Raw genomic sequence first — 14,432 nt, forward strand, 5'->3', positions numbered from 1 at the left:
GTTTCTTTTATTTTAACCTGCATTCATTAAAACAATTCTTCCTTCCAATATAGTTAATCAATATAATCATTAATTTTTAACTTTCTGCGTAAATTTATCATGTGGAGACAAATAACATTTTTTGATTTCATTCATTCCCATACTTTCCTCTGTTATTTGTATTCAAATGAGAGATTTTGCAGATTTCTCTTATTTTGTGCCTCAGCTTCGCAGTTGTTTTTGTATAATTTCGCAATCATATGCGAAGTGAATTTTGATTCTTTTCAAAATTTCATTCTTGTGTGGTCTTATTTTGCCTTCCTAGTTAAAGGTCTTATTATGCCACCTCTTGTCATTGCGACAAAATCGCAGGACGTCCATGCATTTTCATGCAAAAACCCATTGATCTTGTCTTAACTTTTTATTTTGTATTATTACCTCTTCAGGATTGTTGCGAAAATATGACATGCCTAAATATTCTTGTGAAAATAAAGCCCCATGACATTGTCGTCTTGCGACGAAATCGCAGGACGTCTTCGCACTTTCATGCGAAAACCCATTGATCTCGTCTTATCTTTCTCTTTAGTATTATTGCCTCTTCAGGATTGTCGCACAAATATGAAAAGCCTTAATACCCTTGCGAGTAAAAAGCCTCATGACATTTACGTCTTAAGACACTTATCAGCTCCCTAATGGAGGGTGCCGCCCTTATCTCCCCCCTGGTTGCCCCTTCAAGGAGGCGTACCTCTACCATACAAGGTTGGATCCTCCCATCCGGTCTTAACAACAACCAGTTGTTTTCGCAGCCTCTTATCCCTTTTACCTATAGGGTTTATGGTTACGAGACTGCACCCTAAGTGGGGTTTTCTTCGGGCCGAGTGCAGTATAAGACAAAACTTGTCAAGAATGGAAAGGTACGCTCCAGACGCCCCTGGCACTCTTGACTCAACCGTGTACCTCGACGCCTTGGTCAGATTCTGCACTCCTTGGGAGAGTCCTTATTACATTAGTCACCCAACCTAAGTCATATGCTTAATCTGAGAATCCAAGGTGCCTCTCCCGGATGGGCTTTATTGACCCCAAATCTCCATGACTCAAGTTCCGGTGGCGGTGTAGCCTTTCCCTGAGCCATGCAACAGGTACCCCCTTATATGACGTACTTTAGGTCTTACATTTTCCTCTTGCGAAATTTTATTCACGAACTAGGGTGTACGCCATAAAGGTTCGCCCCTTTCTCTTTTGTCATTGTTCTCTGATTGTCTTTTGTAGAATTTATTATCTCTACAAAGTTCTCGTATGTTATCATATTGTATTTGCATTTCGCAATCTCAATTTTGTCATTCAATAAAATGTATTTTTGAGAATTTTATTTGTTGCGAGAGTGTCGTAACAAATCAATCATTCATACACTTCTTATTTTTATTACTTTCACCATTCTTTGCCTCTTTGTTATTCTCTGCTATTGCTTCATCGATAGATAAACTGTTCACAATTTCTTACTATGAACTAGCATCATCCTCACAACATTTATTTTTATTTTTGTTCGATGGCATCCACCATCAACCTCTCACTTCTTTGTGTCTCTCATCCTTCGCAGGATTCTACCTCAGTTTCTTAACATTTCTTTCCTTCAACCCAATCTCCCTTTATGATTCCTACACCGCTGGGGTGAGGGAACTTGATGCACTGGTGGAAAGTTGAATCTACACCTAGAATCCCATGTAGCCAAGGCCGTCCAATTAATGCATTGTAGGGTGATTCTATGTCAACGACACAGAACGGGATTTCAGAAGATATCCCCTTCAATAGGATTCGCATAGTAATTTCCCCTTTAGGCTTGTTGGCAGTACCATTAAAACCATATATCTTATATGTTCATGGTATAAGATCACCATCTCTCCCTCCCATGGTTTTATAAGTATGATAGAATAAGATATTCACAGAGCTTCCAGTATCGATCAGAATTCTATTAATTGCCCATGAATCTTCAGCTTCATCATCTTCATCTTCTTTAGGTTTTGGATTAATTTCTAATTTTACCATTAATGGATTGTCATGTACTTCTCCACCTTCAGGGACTTCTTCTGCGGTAAAAGAAATAGTCCGTTTCTGCCATTCCTCCAGCGGCGAGATTTTCGCAATATTCATAATTTCTCTTCCATCATTGTCTCTTGCGAACACTCTACTCAAAACATTGTCATGAAAATCTTCAATTGTCTTGTATGAATGTACAATAGAGTGACAGAATAGATTCTTTGCTTTTGCACCAACTTCTACGAAGAATGTTTCCTTTTCTTTTACTGTGTTTACTCTGTGATGCTCTAGTGGTGGTGGCGGCAATGGTTGAGATTGTGGACGCCCTACCAGAAAGTGGTTTAGCGTTCCTTGATTTATCATTCTCAGAATAATTCTCTTTATATTTCTGCAATCATTTGTAGTATGTCCATGGAAATGATGATAAGAACAGAACTCATGACTTCTGTTGCTTAGAGGTGGTTCAGTTCCCATGTTCCATGGTGTTGGTATATTCTCCATCAAAATTATAGCTTCCCATATTTTCTCCACGCTTTCATTTAGAGGTGGCATCTTGATCTCCTCCCACACTATCTTGTGGCTTCCCTGTCCTCTATGATAGTTTTGCCTCTGACCTCCATAAGTTTCTCGCGGCTGATCAAGTCTTTGAACATTGTTATTTCCACCACGATTGTAGAAATTTCTTTCTCTTTCATACTCCTCTTAATCTCGGCTTCCCATAGCCACCAGTTTCTGTTGATTGTTGTCCGTCACCTTTTCTTGTTGTCCTTGCGAAGTGCTCGCCACTGTGTTTATTAGTTTGGGTAATAAGCTTGCATTCGCTACTTGTGAACTGGTATTCACAACTGGGTATGATTCCATCTCATTTTGCCTTTCCTCTAGAGCAATATACTCTTCCTGAAGTTCTCGCAGTTCGGTCATTGTGATTGTGTTCTTGACTCTGAAAATTTGGACATACAATAGATTGGTTGCGAAAATAGCATTGATAAATGACAAGATAAGATATCTCTCATCCACACGGCCAGCCATCTCACTACACATAGTCCTCCACCTTTTGGTTAGATGCTTTAAACTTTCGCCAATCCTTTGTTTTAATCCAAACACATCTTCAATACCAGGTCGCGAAGAATTGTTACTTATATATGCCCCCAAGAATGTGGTCTGCAAATGATTGAAAGATGTTATTGTATTTTTTGGTAGACCTTCGAACCATTTTAACGCCTCTCCTGTTAGACTGGATGCAAAATACTTGCACAATACGACATTGTGATTTTCCCACTGTAACATGCATCTCACATAGGATTTGATGTGTTGAATTGCACAAGTTGTTCCATCAAAGATGTTGGTTAACGCAGGAAAATTGCATTTCAGGGGTATTCCTCCTAGTTGTACTTCTCTTGTAAATGGAGTTTTCGCAGCTTCTTCTATAGCTTCGTCTAATTTTCTTCTGCCTACTTCCCCTCTATTATTTAGCATTCCTCTCATTTCTTCCAATTCTTTTAAGATTTGTTCATTTACGCCTAAATTTTAATCCATTGTTTTTTTTAATTTCGCCTCCCTTCTTATGCGTTCATGTCTTTCTTCTCTCGCGAAATTTTGCATTTCTTCTTCATTATCCTCATCTCGTATTCTCCTGCGATTCTCTTCCTCATATCTATCTTGAATTCGCATTGATGATGTCTCTCATTTTCCCTCCATGATTTTGTTCATTTCTTATCAATTCCATTCGTTGTCTTTCAGCCCTCCTCTGTACTCTATCATACTCTTCATTGAGATTACCGTTATTCCGGTTTTGTGTACGTCTTCTTTCTCGATTGTCGTGATTATTCTGGAGAATTTCCTCCTGCAGCTCTTGTTCTTCCATTTCTGCTCTCAATCTTTCACGTTCGCGGGTTAAACGTGCTTGTTCAACATAGTGTCTTTCAATTTCTTCTTCAATCGTTTGTTGATTTCTTTGAGCTTCTCTCTCATGTAAAATTCTCCTTCCTTCTTCTCGATTCCCTTCGCCATCTTGATTATTTCGTCCCTGACGTTGTTCATTCTCTTGATTTCTATCATTGTGCCTATCATCAAAAGTTTCATTTTGTGGAACGTAACGATCATCAGTCCTTTCTCTATCTTCGCGATGTTCTTCATTAGGATTTGGTATTTCTTCTCGAATATTATTTCCAGCATTAACTGTGGGTGAGTTTCGCCTCATCTCTCTTCTAGTCGATCTTGAATATGATCTTGTAGTACTTCTCGATCTTCTATTCTGTAGTCTCATATTTTCCATCCTCAATTCTTGATTTTGCCTTGTTAGATTTGCACGTTCTTCTGCCTCAGCTCTTCTTTCTTCATGTATTCTTCGTCTCAACGTTTCTAACGCTCAAATTTCCTCATCTCCATGAATTATTCCTTCATCTGCTTCTTGATTTCTCTCTACCTGTCTATGGTTCCTAGTTTGCTGCTCTTCTTCTACTTCTTCTGCTGAGTTTGATTGCCAAGTGTGTACACTCACTCTATCATAATCTATTGTTCCATTTTGTACCGGTGTTTGCTGAACTGGCGGTTGAACTTCATTTTCTCCATTATTTCTCCTTCTAGTAAATTCTCCCATTTCACTTCTCTCCCTTCCAGCAAGTCTTTTACTTCTTCTTCTAGCAGTTGTCGGTTGTTCCGATACATTTCTCCTTCTAGCCATTCTTTCAATACTAACAAATTGTAAGAGATTATGTAAATTTTTTCACCAATTATTTTCAATTCTAATAAATCACAATATTAATCTTCAAATTTTTCTAGAACAATCTTCAGTCCCTGTTTCTAGCGCCATTATGTAGTTGCAGGAAATCCTACACTACACCCCTCACAAGATTTCATTAACATTTAACTCATTTTTGGATTAACGATCTTTATTTTATTGATGAATCTTTGAACAATCTTACAAGAAAAGATAATGGGATTAAGAACAACAACCACTCTTGATTTTCTTTCTCCTAATTGTTTTTTCTCTCTCTCTAAAAAGATCTCTCTCCTTTTTTTACAACTGAATGACTATTTATAGGGAATTACATAGTGGATGACAGCTAATATGTCCTTTATTTTCGGATATGGTTTGCGACATTCTCGCAACCTTACAAATATTAATCTCGCACACTTCCTAATTTTTGCAAGTCCATCATATTTTTCTCATGATTTAGCTGATGTCGTTTATTACGTCGTTTCTGAAACCGACATTGTTGTGTTATGTTGTTAATAATTTCGCTGAAGTGTTGCAACTGCGGGATTCTGATCCTACAAAGAAGTTGCAAGTATTATTCTATAAGACCTCTTATTTTCAATTACATACGTATTTTAAATCATTGATCTTATGTTTGTCTATTTTGTAGGAGGCGCAGGCCAAAACTCTCTATTTCGGAATTAAGGGCATAGATTTCCCACATGATCATGTCTACCAATTTTTTAAGAACAACCTTCCCGGAGCTTAAATCCTGCGATCATACCGATGATGAAGCTTTAAATGAAAAGTTATTTTAAGTTATATCAATCCATGTAATTTTAAGTTATTTCAGTCCATGTTTAAGTTATTTCAATCCATGTAATTTTAAGTTATTTCAATCCATGTTTAAGTTATTCCAATCCATGTTTTAAGTTATTTTAATCAATGAAATTGGGTTCACGTAATCTTATTGGTTCAAATTAGCTAATTTTAAATATTTAATTCTATTTTTTTTTTGAAGATTTTGTTTTGGATTTTTTAAGTTTTTAAATCTCAATTTATAAACAAAAAACATTAACATCAAAAAACTGATAATTCATTCATGCGGCGTGAGAAGGGTGTAACTAAAATAAATTTTGGACGAAGCTATTCTCAATAGCGCTAAAAGCTATTCTTAATGGCGCTGAACGCTAATAAGAGTAGCGCCACCCTGAGCTATTCTTAATAGCGCTCTGCGCCATTCTTAATAGCGCTCTGCGCCATTCTTAATAGCGCTTGACTTACGCTATTCACAATAGCGTTTTTTGTCTTTTACTGCACTATTCTGAATAGCATAAAACGCTATTCTGATTAGCGTTCAGATGGATTTCACACAACGTACCACGAAACCTGGGAACCCTATTTGGATGTTTCATAAAAAAACACCAATTTGAAAACCAGTAGACTTGACATTTCACAATTTTTCCACACTTCGAATATGATAGGATGAGTTCCACCTTCAGACTTGCTCTAAAGCTAAAGAGAGAGCTCCACAGTTCCAAACACTGCCACGAGGCCCACGACCCCACACGAGGAATACTTCAGTCTCTCTCTTTTTCAGCACAATCGTCTGTCTCTTTTTCAGCACAATCATTTAAGGGGTCCAACAAAATTCAAATTTGTTGTTGAAACCATAAAGATTTCCTAAAATCTCATTTCTCAATTTTCAAATTTCAAATAATCCCGCCTTATATTTTCCAGATCCAAGAAAAGGAAGCTTCTCTGTGAAACCGTAGCAATCACAAACCTGATTATGGACGAGATTGAAACAACTGAGAAACGAATTAAACAAACAGTATTTCATTTGCTTCTCCTTCTCCTTCTTCTTCTTTTTGACCTAACTATTACTTTCCTCTTCTCCGAATTGTCAGAATTTCTATAATTTGATTATTTTCTTGTTTATTTTTCACTGTTTAGATGGCAGAAGAGGATGATGAGGAAAATGAAATCGGATTAGTAATGGACGAAGATGTTGAAACTGTTGCAGTCGGATCTGAAGAGATGGAAAACCTTATTAACGGAGTTCTTGAAAAAATTGAGCGATTCACTCAACAGGTAATGATAATCCTTAACTTCGTTGCTGATAGGCATATTCGTATCCTAAACACGTTGTTGCTCAGATTTTCTTCGATTTCTTATCTCTAGGTTTCAGAGATGCTTGAGGCAGGGAAAACACTCTTTAAAGATCTCAGTAATGAATTTGAAGAACGTATTATTGGGTGAGATAATTGAAAATTTAGGAATAAACTTTTTGTTGATTTTGAGTTCTGAGCTTCCATGTTCAATATTTTTTTTTGTTTTTTTTTTCCATACAGAATTCATAAGGAACAGATTGAGAAATGGCAGGACGAGATTAAGGAACTGAGATCACTGGATGCTATGAACGAAGAAGCAAATACTCGTCTTCATATGACTCGTTCACTGTTCCAGAATGTTCAGATTTGACCCACCTTGATAAGGTAGTAGTAGTAGTTAACATCATATGATTGCAATGTTCAATTAGGAAATTTAGCGTTTGATTATCGATATAACAACTAAGTGAGTAGATCCCTTCTGTTAATTGAAATTGATAAGCATTATTAGGCCCATGCCATGCTTATACTCAGTATGAGACTATGTGATCTTTGAGAGTTACACTGTGATAAAGAATAGAACACATTAAGTTAACGGAATTCACATTGAAGCATCATAGAATTTTGGTGCCAAGTAATCTGTAATATGCAGTGATTTTTTCCTATTACATTTGCGTAGTTGTTTGTCAGTATGAGAACCTGTTATGTAGTGGGTTGTTATTCGAATAAGTTCCAACCATATCTGCTAGCAGACTGTGTTAAAATTTGGAACACAGTGTCTATATGGGAGCGCAAGAAAACTTCGCCAGATGCTTGTGAGACTAGATAGACATTTGTATATGAGTTTTGCAACTGGCTGAAGCAGCCCAGGGTTACTTGTTCGACTGAACATAACAAGTAGCCCATATAAGTCAGGATCACTTGTTTAACTTAATCCAGCAAGTACTTGGCACTGTACTTGCCCTGGAAATCTACATAGAATGAATATCAAGAGTAAAATAGATGTAATTGGATTGGCAGTGACTTAGTCCCTGCCCATAATAATAAAGACTGTCGGTATGGGAAGTCCTTATGTAGTGGGTTTGTCGGTATGGGAACTCGTTAGTCGTTATGTATTGGTTCTATTCCGTATGGCCAAGTGAAGTAGGGTGTATCTATAAACTTTACTCAATTCCTGATGATTATGAATTTCATTTGTTCCTTATAGGTTGTTGGATTGAGGTAACAACTTATATGAGTAGTTGTGCTTCTTTTCCTGTGCACATAAGACATGCTAATTTAGTAGGTCCGAATCGGCTAGAGGGTCAATCAACTGTCTGCCGTTTACTCTTATTTGTTCAATTGCTATCATATATACTTAATTGGAATGTTCATGTATGTAAAGGCTTTGGATACTTTTGGATAAGCAAGATGTCCCTGTAGTTCTGAATCTTGAAAACTCAAGAGAAACTTTTGATGATTTAAAATTTGAAAGTTCATTTTAAGAATCCAATTTTGTTTCCTTTCCTTCTTCACGCAGAATTGACAAAGACTAGATTGAGAAATGGCGGGGCGAAAAAAGGAATTGAGGTTACTGGGTGTGTTTCACTCTCTCTGTTTCAAAATGTTCAGGTTTGAATTGATCCATGATAAGGTACATTAGTATTAACACCAAACAAACAATCCTAGTTTGCACATATTGAACCTTAATCAGCTGTGTAAGTTGCTCATTTACATCGAAATTATTTGTATTGTTTCTGAAGGATCTGTAAGTCAATCATTTACTCAGTATTAAGTAATATTTCAATAACATGGTCACATATTGGATGCTGTACAGTTCGTTGCAGTGGTCAAAAAATAGATTAATATGCTCCCAATTAGTTCAAGTTCTGCAGAATTGCAATGGATACAAAACAGTGCAGGAGGGTCTTGTTGCCCCAGATGTTCTGGCGTGCTCTTTACCAGTCCTAACTCATAGACTCAAGGACCATATGTTTATAAGAGGCCGTGGTAAAGCCATTTCATTCCTAGACTGAGGAGTTGGCTTTGTTCAAGGTTCCATAAAATAGACCTCTTTATCTGAACTCATATTCTATTTTCAGTCCATTTGAAAATTCAATTGAATCAGATGTTTATTGGAGATTGCATGGTCAAGTCACATCTTCTCACACCTGGTCTTGACCTCGAGCATCTCCTATCTCGAGCTGGTGAATTCTCTTTTCTCTGACTCAAACACAGATCAGGCTTATCCTTGAGCTGGTGAATTTGCATCTGTCACCCAAACATGGACGGGCTTAGCATACAAAAGGAAAGGGAGGGATAAAAACTACTAGGCCCATATCACAACAACAGTTTTCTCAATTCTGATAACCGATGGGAGAGCAGAACCAACTTGCTTTCTCTTTAAGTATCTTGGTCATTTATTTATTCTTTCCTGATCCAGATCGCCTGGGTTACACCAATACTTGTGTTGCATGTCCTGTGTTAAGACATTATACCGGGTACGGACGGCAACGACACCATACTTACTTGTAGATAAAAGGTAAAGGTTTTTTCAAATTGCTGTATTGATCTCTCTGGGAAGCGTATTGATATCAGACACCCATACTGGTATCTGTGCAGTCCAGCTGATCGCCACTTTAATAGAGAAAGAAGCAACAGTAGTTAATATGTACTACTTCACTCGAGTCATTTCCACTACTTGAACCCGCAAGGAAAAGCCAAAATACTCCAAAATGGAACACAGAAACACAGAAAGAATCACCAACCAACTAAACCATACCCGAACCCAAATGCCAACCAACTAAAGTTTGGAAGTTTACAAAACAAGTCGTAATTATGCCCCTACCACACCATGCTAATTACGCTATAAGTGTTTCGTGTTGTTATTTATGGCTGCAATTAGCATCTGCGAAAATACCATCCGCTGCCCCTCTAGATATTAGTATAACCAAGCGGTCCAAGCCTGACTTGGGGAGATTTTCAGCGGCAGTATGTTTGCGGTAGGGGTGTAAATAATACTCGAAAATACTCGGCCTGCCTGTATCCACCCGAGCCCGTCTGTACCCGAAGTAGCCCAAAGCCTGTTATGGCCCGTCATGGACCACCCGGCCTGGCCTGGATTAATTTATTGGGCGGTCTCGGGCTTTGCGATTAATTATGATGTCCGGCCTGATACCCGGCCTGGTGCCCGGCCTGAAAGCCTTCTATGTGCCATTAATCATTTAATATACTTTTAAAAGACTTAAAAGTTACAATTTTATAATTGTCAATTTTGTGTCAAGAAAAATAAAATGTATAATTGCTTTTTTACTTATAATTAACCTTTTCAAAACATTAATGGTAATATATTTTCTTATTAGAAAGTTTATTGTACTCTAATTAATTATTTATTATAAGCTAAAATTAAATATTTATCAGTATAATTTAAATATAAAATAATACTATCACTTATGATATGCGATGTTGGAAAGGAAAGGAATTTGTATTTAATACCGTTCATTTGAAAATTTAAACTTCAAAAAAAAAAAAAAATCAAAATAGTGGCCTGTGCGGCCCGATCTGGCCTGCCCGTATAAAAAACGGGTTTTGGGCGGTCTTTAGGTAGCAAATTATCTACTTGTGCCCGACCTGTCCAGCCTGAATTTGTTTACGGGCTCACAATTATTAAGCCTGGCCTGCCCGGCCTGTCTTAGTTTTTGGGTCGGTGGCCCGGCCTGCCCGAATTTACGTTACTTCCGGGCATTATCCATCGTAGGCTATACAAATGAAACTTTTAATCTGTTTTAAGGGTTTTAATTAGGTTTCTAAATATTTGGAAACCCTAACTGCTGTTGTTGTTGAGAATTGTTCCATTTGCACTTGTAATCTCCTCCGGATCATAGTGAAACCTCGTGGATGTTGTTTAATCCATTTTCACGAGGAAAGGTATGTACCGAAATTGGGTTTAATTTCAAAAACCCAATGTTCATCTTTACAGTACTCTTATGAGAGCTTTTGCTCATAACTCCCAATATTCACAAGCTTTCTCTGCTTTCTTTGAATTACAAGAATCTTCTGTTCCCTGATAACTATACATACTCCGTTCTATCGAAAGCTTGTTCTGGCTGGTCCTCATTGTCTTCTTTTCCGTCAAGTTCAAATGATTCATACCCATATTGAGAAATTTGGTTCTTGTTCTGATATTTTTGTACCCAACTCTCCAATTGCTAAACTTGGAATTGTTTCTGTTAAGAAAGTATTTGATTCAATGCCTGTTAAGAATTTTGTTCCATGGACTATAATTATATTTGTGTATGCTCACATAGGATGCGCTAAAGAGGCTTTTAGTTTGTATGATTGCATGGAGAGAGCTGGGTTGCGACCAGATGATGCTACTTTGATTAGCATATTAGCTGCTTGTGCTGAATCTGGGTTGTGTAGTTTTAGTTAGGTTCTAATGGTAAATTTGGTTGGAGTGCTAATTTTTTTTTAAGGTATTGTACGAGACTTTCAGGTGATCTAATCTTTGGAATCTTTACTTGTAGGTTTGATAAGATATCGGACGTAATCAACTCATTTGACACAGAAATTTTAAGGTAATTTCACCATAACCATGTCTCTTCACTGTTTTAAGTTTCATTTGTTGCAAATGGTAATCTAAATAACATATACCATGATAAAATGCTTTATTTGTGATGGAAGTATCTATGGTCCTATGGATTCTTGGAAGTCAATTATTTTTCTATCTAACCATTTGAATGAGACCCTGAATGCTGTGAACCCTGAATACTATCCGAATGAGACCTAAAAAACTGATTCTAGGAACCTTTTAAATCTATGAGTATTTAACATTACTTTGAGTTTTCATCTTAGTTAAGTTTCAATGTACTAATTTTAAAATTTCTCTGTATTATATGAGATTTTTTGAAGATTTTTAAAAGTGTTTCTCCGTACTAATCTTTGATATCTTCACTTGATAGGTTGAAGAATAAATTTTCTGGTCTATCAACTCATCTGAAACAAAAATTTTATTGTAAGAGGTAATTTCAGCTTTTGGTTTTTAATGTTTGTTTTGGTTCCATAGCAAGTTATTTGGTTTAGTTCGTGAACTGGTGTCTTTCAAGCATATACATTGCAGTGCTATAGTTTTCTTAGCATGTTAAGATGTTGTTTGTCTGTAGGGAAACTTCTAAATTGTCACCATCTTTTTTTAATGTAGTGAAAAAATGAGGTCGTCGATGCTTATTAAGGCCAGGAGTATGCTCACAATGTCAGCTGAAAATTATAAGTGGCTGGCACCTCCAAGAGACTTCTTGAAATCTAATTCAAGTGGTTCAGTGAAGAACCAGGTTGGTACTTCTGCCTATTTAATTAGGGACCATGATTCCGAGTGGGTAGTCGCTGAATTTAACCCAAATCCTAGCAAGACTAATAGCACAGCAAGTGAAATGACTGGTATGGCAAATTCTCTTAGAAAGTTCATTGAGCTGAAAAACATTAATAGTCCGTTACGAAAGAAACTCGGGGATAAAAAATGTGATTCAATTGATAGAGTTGAGGGGGTTATAATTGAGAGTGACAACGTAGCAGTCGTGGAAAGCATCAATGGAAATTTTAATTTTACATCAGACCTTGAAAATAAGGCGTTCAAATTAAGGGAGTTGGTCAAGAAAGTAAAGGAACTGTATGGCACCTGCATTGTTAGACAAATCAAGAGTGAGGTTAACGGAGTCGCACAGATATTGTCCCAAATGGCATTGAACAAAGACAGGACCACATTGGCCAAAATGGGGTTGGACAGGGACAAGACGTTTATCAACATTGGAGACCTTCCTAAGGATTTCCAAGAACCTGTCTGCGGAAAGAATGGAGTTGGATAAGGAGGGGTTTGAATATCCTCCCGGTACGAAAGCGAAGAGGAAAGTGATGAAGTGGTGATACCATCAGCAACAATGGCGAAGAGCACTCATTTATTAGGAAGTAGTCTTTGAGTTTTATCCGCCATCAAAGACTGTATCCAGTTAATCAATTCTTCTTCTTCTTTTCAGAGGCCGGATTCTGTTTCTGCATGCTAATTTGACTTGTACGGATATAAAAATGGTATGTTTTCCTCTTGTCATGAAAAGAACTAGATAATGCTTATCTTGTGACTAAATTTCGATGATAACTGGAAATTTTGAAAAATGAAGAAAATGAGAAAAATATTTATTTGGCTTCTTTTGGAGTCTTTTTTTTTTTTGAAGCATTAAAACTTTGGAACATACTGCGGATATCTAAGAGGGAAGTGGTAGCACAAGGCTACTTTACCTAAATGTATAATTGGAATTGTGTAAGTTATAGAGATGGAGATATCCCTGGGAATCCCCGGCAGACATATATATTGCGTCTGAACTGCCATTGACCGAAATCCCCTTGTGTCAATTGCTGCCTGCGTGATATAACTAGGAAAGGATAATAGGGAGATGCGACATCAAGGAGCGCGCTCAGAATTGTCTGCACCCCATTTGGCAAGTAAGAACTTGTTTGTTTGCAGCTGACTCGGCGTCTGAATCTGAGTCAACCCCTGACTCGCACCGAGTCAGCAGTCAGACCGTTTGTTTTCCATTTTGAGTCAGATCTGACTCGACCTCTGACTCAGACATAACCTCTGACTCGGACTCATTTGAGTCAGGTAACAAAATACCCCTGACTCATGGGACCAAACCACTGACTCACTTATTTCTGAGTCAGATGAGTCAGATCTGACTCAAAACAAACATATCGACTCAGATCCAGACGAGTCAGATGATTTCACTCAGATCCAGATGATTCAGATCCAGACGACTCAGATGAGTCAGGAGTAAACAAACATGGTGTAAATCTGCCACTGAATTTCCTTCCCTCTATAAATTAATATTGAAGAGCAAATGTAAGCCAAAAGATGCATTTCAGACAGCTGAGATGGATCCAGGGAGTTGAAAAATTTGACTCAAGCTACTGTATGCCTGTTTAGTATGATTATTTTGACGTACGAAACCACTACCATTTGCAGCTAGGGGATTATCACTTTTATGGTGGCTATTCACAGTTGTTAAATGAAAGAAATTTTGTCACAATTCCACTGCTAAGTGTTTTGAATCCGAAAACCTTTTTATAAAGGTCCAATAAGTAAAGGACTAATGCGTGTTAAGTAGAGAAAAACTGTCCAGTCACTAGAAAGTCACTCCAATAACAAGTTAATTTTCATTATTAATCCTAAAAAGTCTGAGATAATTGTTACTTTTTTTTTCAGGATTTGGTGAAATGAGAAGAAAACAAAAGCAATTTCATATTGTAAAGCAGGATTACAATTAAGTTTCTACTCAAGAACCCCGTAAGGGCCGTAACTCAGAGCACAATAGCAATTTCGCAACCAAGGCCACGAGGAATAGTTTTGCAGTTTGTTTCTTCCACAAGGGAGTTTGAAATGGATAATTAACATTACCAACGAAAAAAATATAAAAGCAAATATTACATACCCATATTACCATAAACCATAGGAAAAATAGAAAAAGGAAGGGAACAACATATCAACTCTTGCATTTAGAAAGCTTGCTGCAACCACGGCTATACGAATTGGCTTGAGCCCCATCTTTGCAATTATAGTAAGATGCACCTCTCTTGGAACATGG

At 37.3% G+C, this 14,432-nt stretch overlaps 2 protein-coding genes across 4 annotated transcripts; both read left to right on the top strand.

Annotated features, from left to right (window-relative positions):
* Positions 1-6,316: 6,316 nt before the first annotated feature.
* On the top strand, positions 6,317-8,634 carry LOC113361871. 2 transcript variants are annotated; one of them, XM_026604963.1, is made up of 5 exons: positions 6,317-6,545; positions 6,668-6,805; positions 6,896-6,969; positions 7,066-7,212; positions 8,342-8,628. In XM_026604963.1, the coding sequence occupies exons 1-4, from the start codon at positions 6,504-6,506 to the stop codon at positions 7,193-7,195; spliced, it is 384 nt and encodes a 127-aa protein (XP_026460748.1). In that variant the 5' UTR covers positions 6,317-6,503; the 3' UTR covers positions 7,196-7,212; positions 8,342-8,628. The 2 variants fall into 2 exon arrangements, with proteins under 2 accessions (XP_026460748.1, XP_026460747.1); XM_026604962.1 differs by having other exon boundaries at positions 6,319-6,545; positions 7,066-7,209; positions 8,342-8,634.
* Positions 8,635-10,593: 1,959 nt separating this feature from the next.
* LOC113361872 lies at positions 10,594-12,983 on the top strand. 2 transcript variants are annotated; one of them, XM_026604965.1, is made up of 5 exons: positions 10,626-10,728; positions 11,109-11,242; positions 11,328-11,378; positions 11,763-11,822; positions 12,002-12,983. In XM_026604965.1, exon 5 carries the CDS (start codon positions 12,009-12,011, stop codon positions 12,660-12,662), a length of 654 nt encoding a protein of 217 aa, XP_026460750.1. In that variant the 5' UTR covers positions 10,626-10,728; positions 11,109-11,242; positions 11,328-11,378; positions 11,763-11,822; positions 12,002-12,008; the 3' UTR covers positions 12,663-12,983. The 2 variants fall into 2 exon arrangements, with proteins under 2 accessions (XP_026460749.1, XP_026460750.1); XM_026604964.1 differs by lacking the exon at positions 11,109-11,242 and having other exon boundaries at positions 10,594-10,728.
* Positions 12,984-14,432: the final 1,449 nt, after the last annotated feature.

The sequence above is a fragment of the Papaver somniferum genome, chromosome 3 (assembly GCF_003573695.1).
Source record: "Papaver somniferum cultivar HN1 chromosome 3, ASM357369v1, whole genome shotgun sequence".
Lineage (NCBI taxonomy): Eukaryota > Viridiplantae > Streptophyta > Magnoliopsida > Ranunculales > Papaveraceae > Papaver > Papaver somniferum.

Excerpts from the sequence above, each read along its gene's own strand:
- LOC113361871 (XM_026604963.1), top strand. The coding sequence starts at position 6,504 with ATGGACGAGATTGAAACAACTGAGAAACGAATTAAACAAACA. Across the intron at positions 6,546-6,667 it reads AGAAACGAATTAAACAAACA|ATGGCAGAAGAGGATGATGA; the intron begins GTATTTCATTTG and ends TTCACTGTTTAG. Across the intron at positions 6,970-7,065 it reads TTTGAAGAACGTATTATTGG|AATTCATAAGGAACAGATTG; the intron begins GTGAGATAATTG and ends TTTTCCATACAG.
- LOC113361872 (XM_026604964.1), top strand. The coding sequence starts at position 12,009 with ATGAGGTCGTCGATGCTTATTAAGGCCAGGAGTATGCTCACAATGTCA.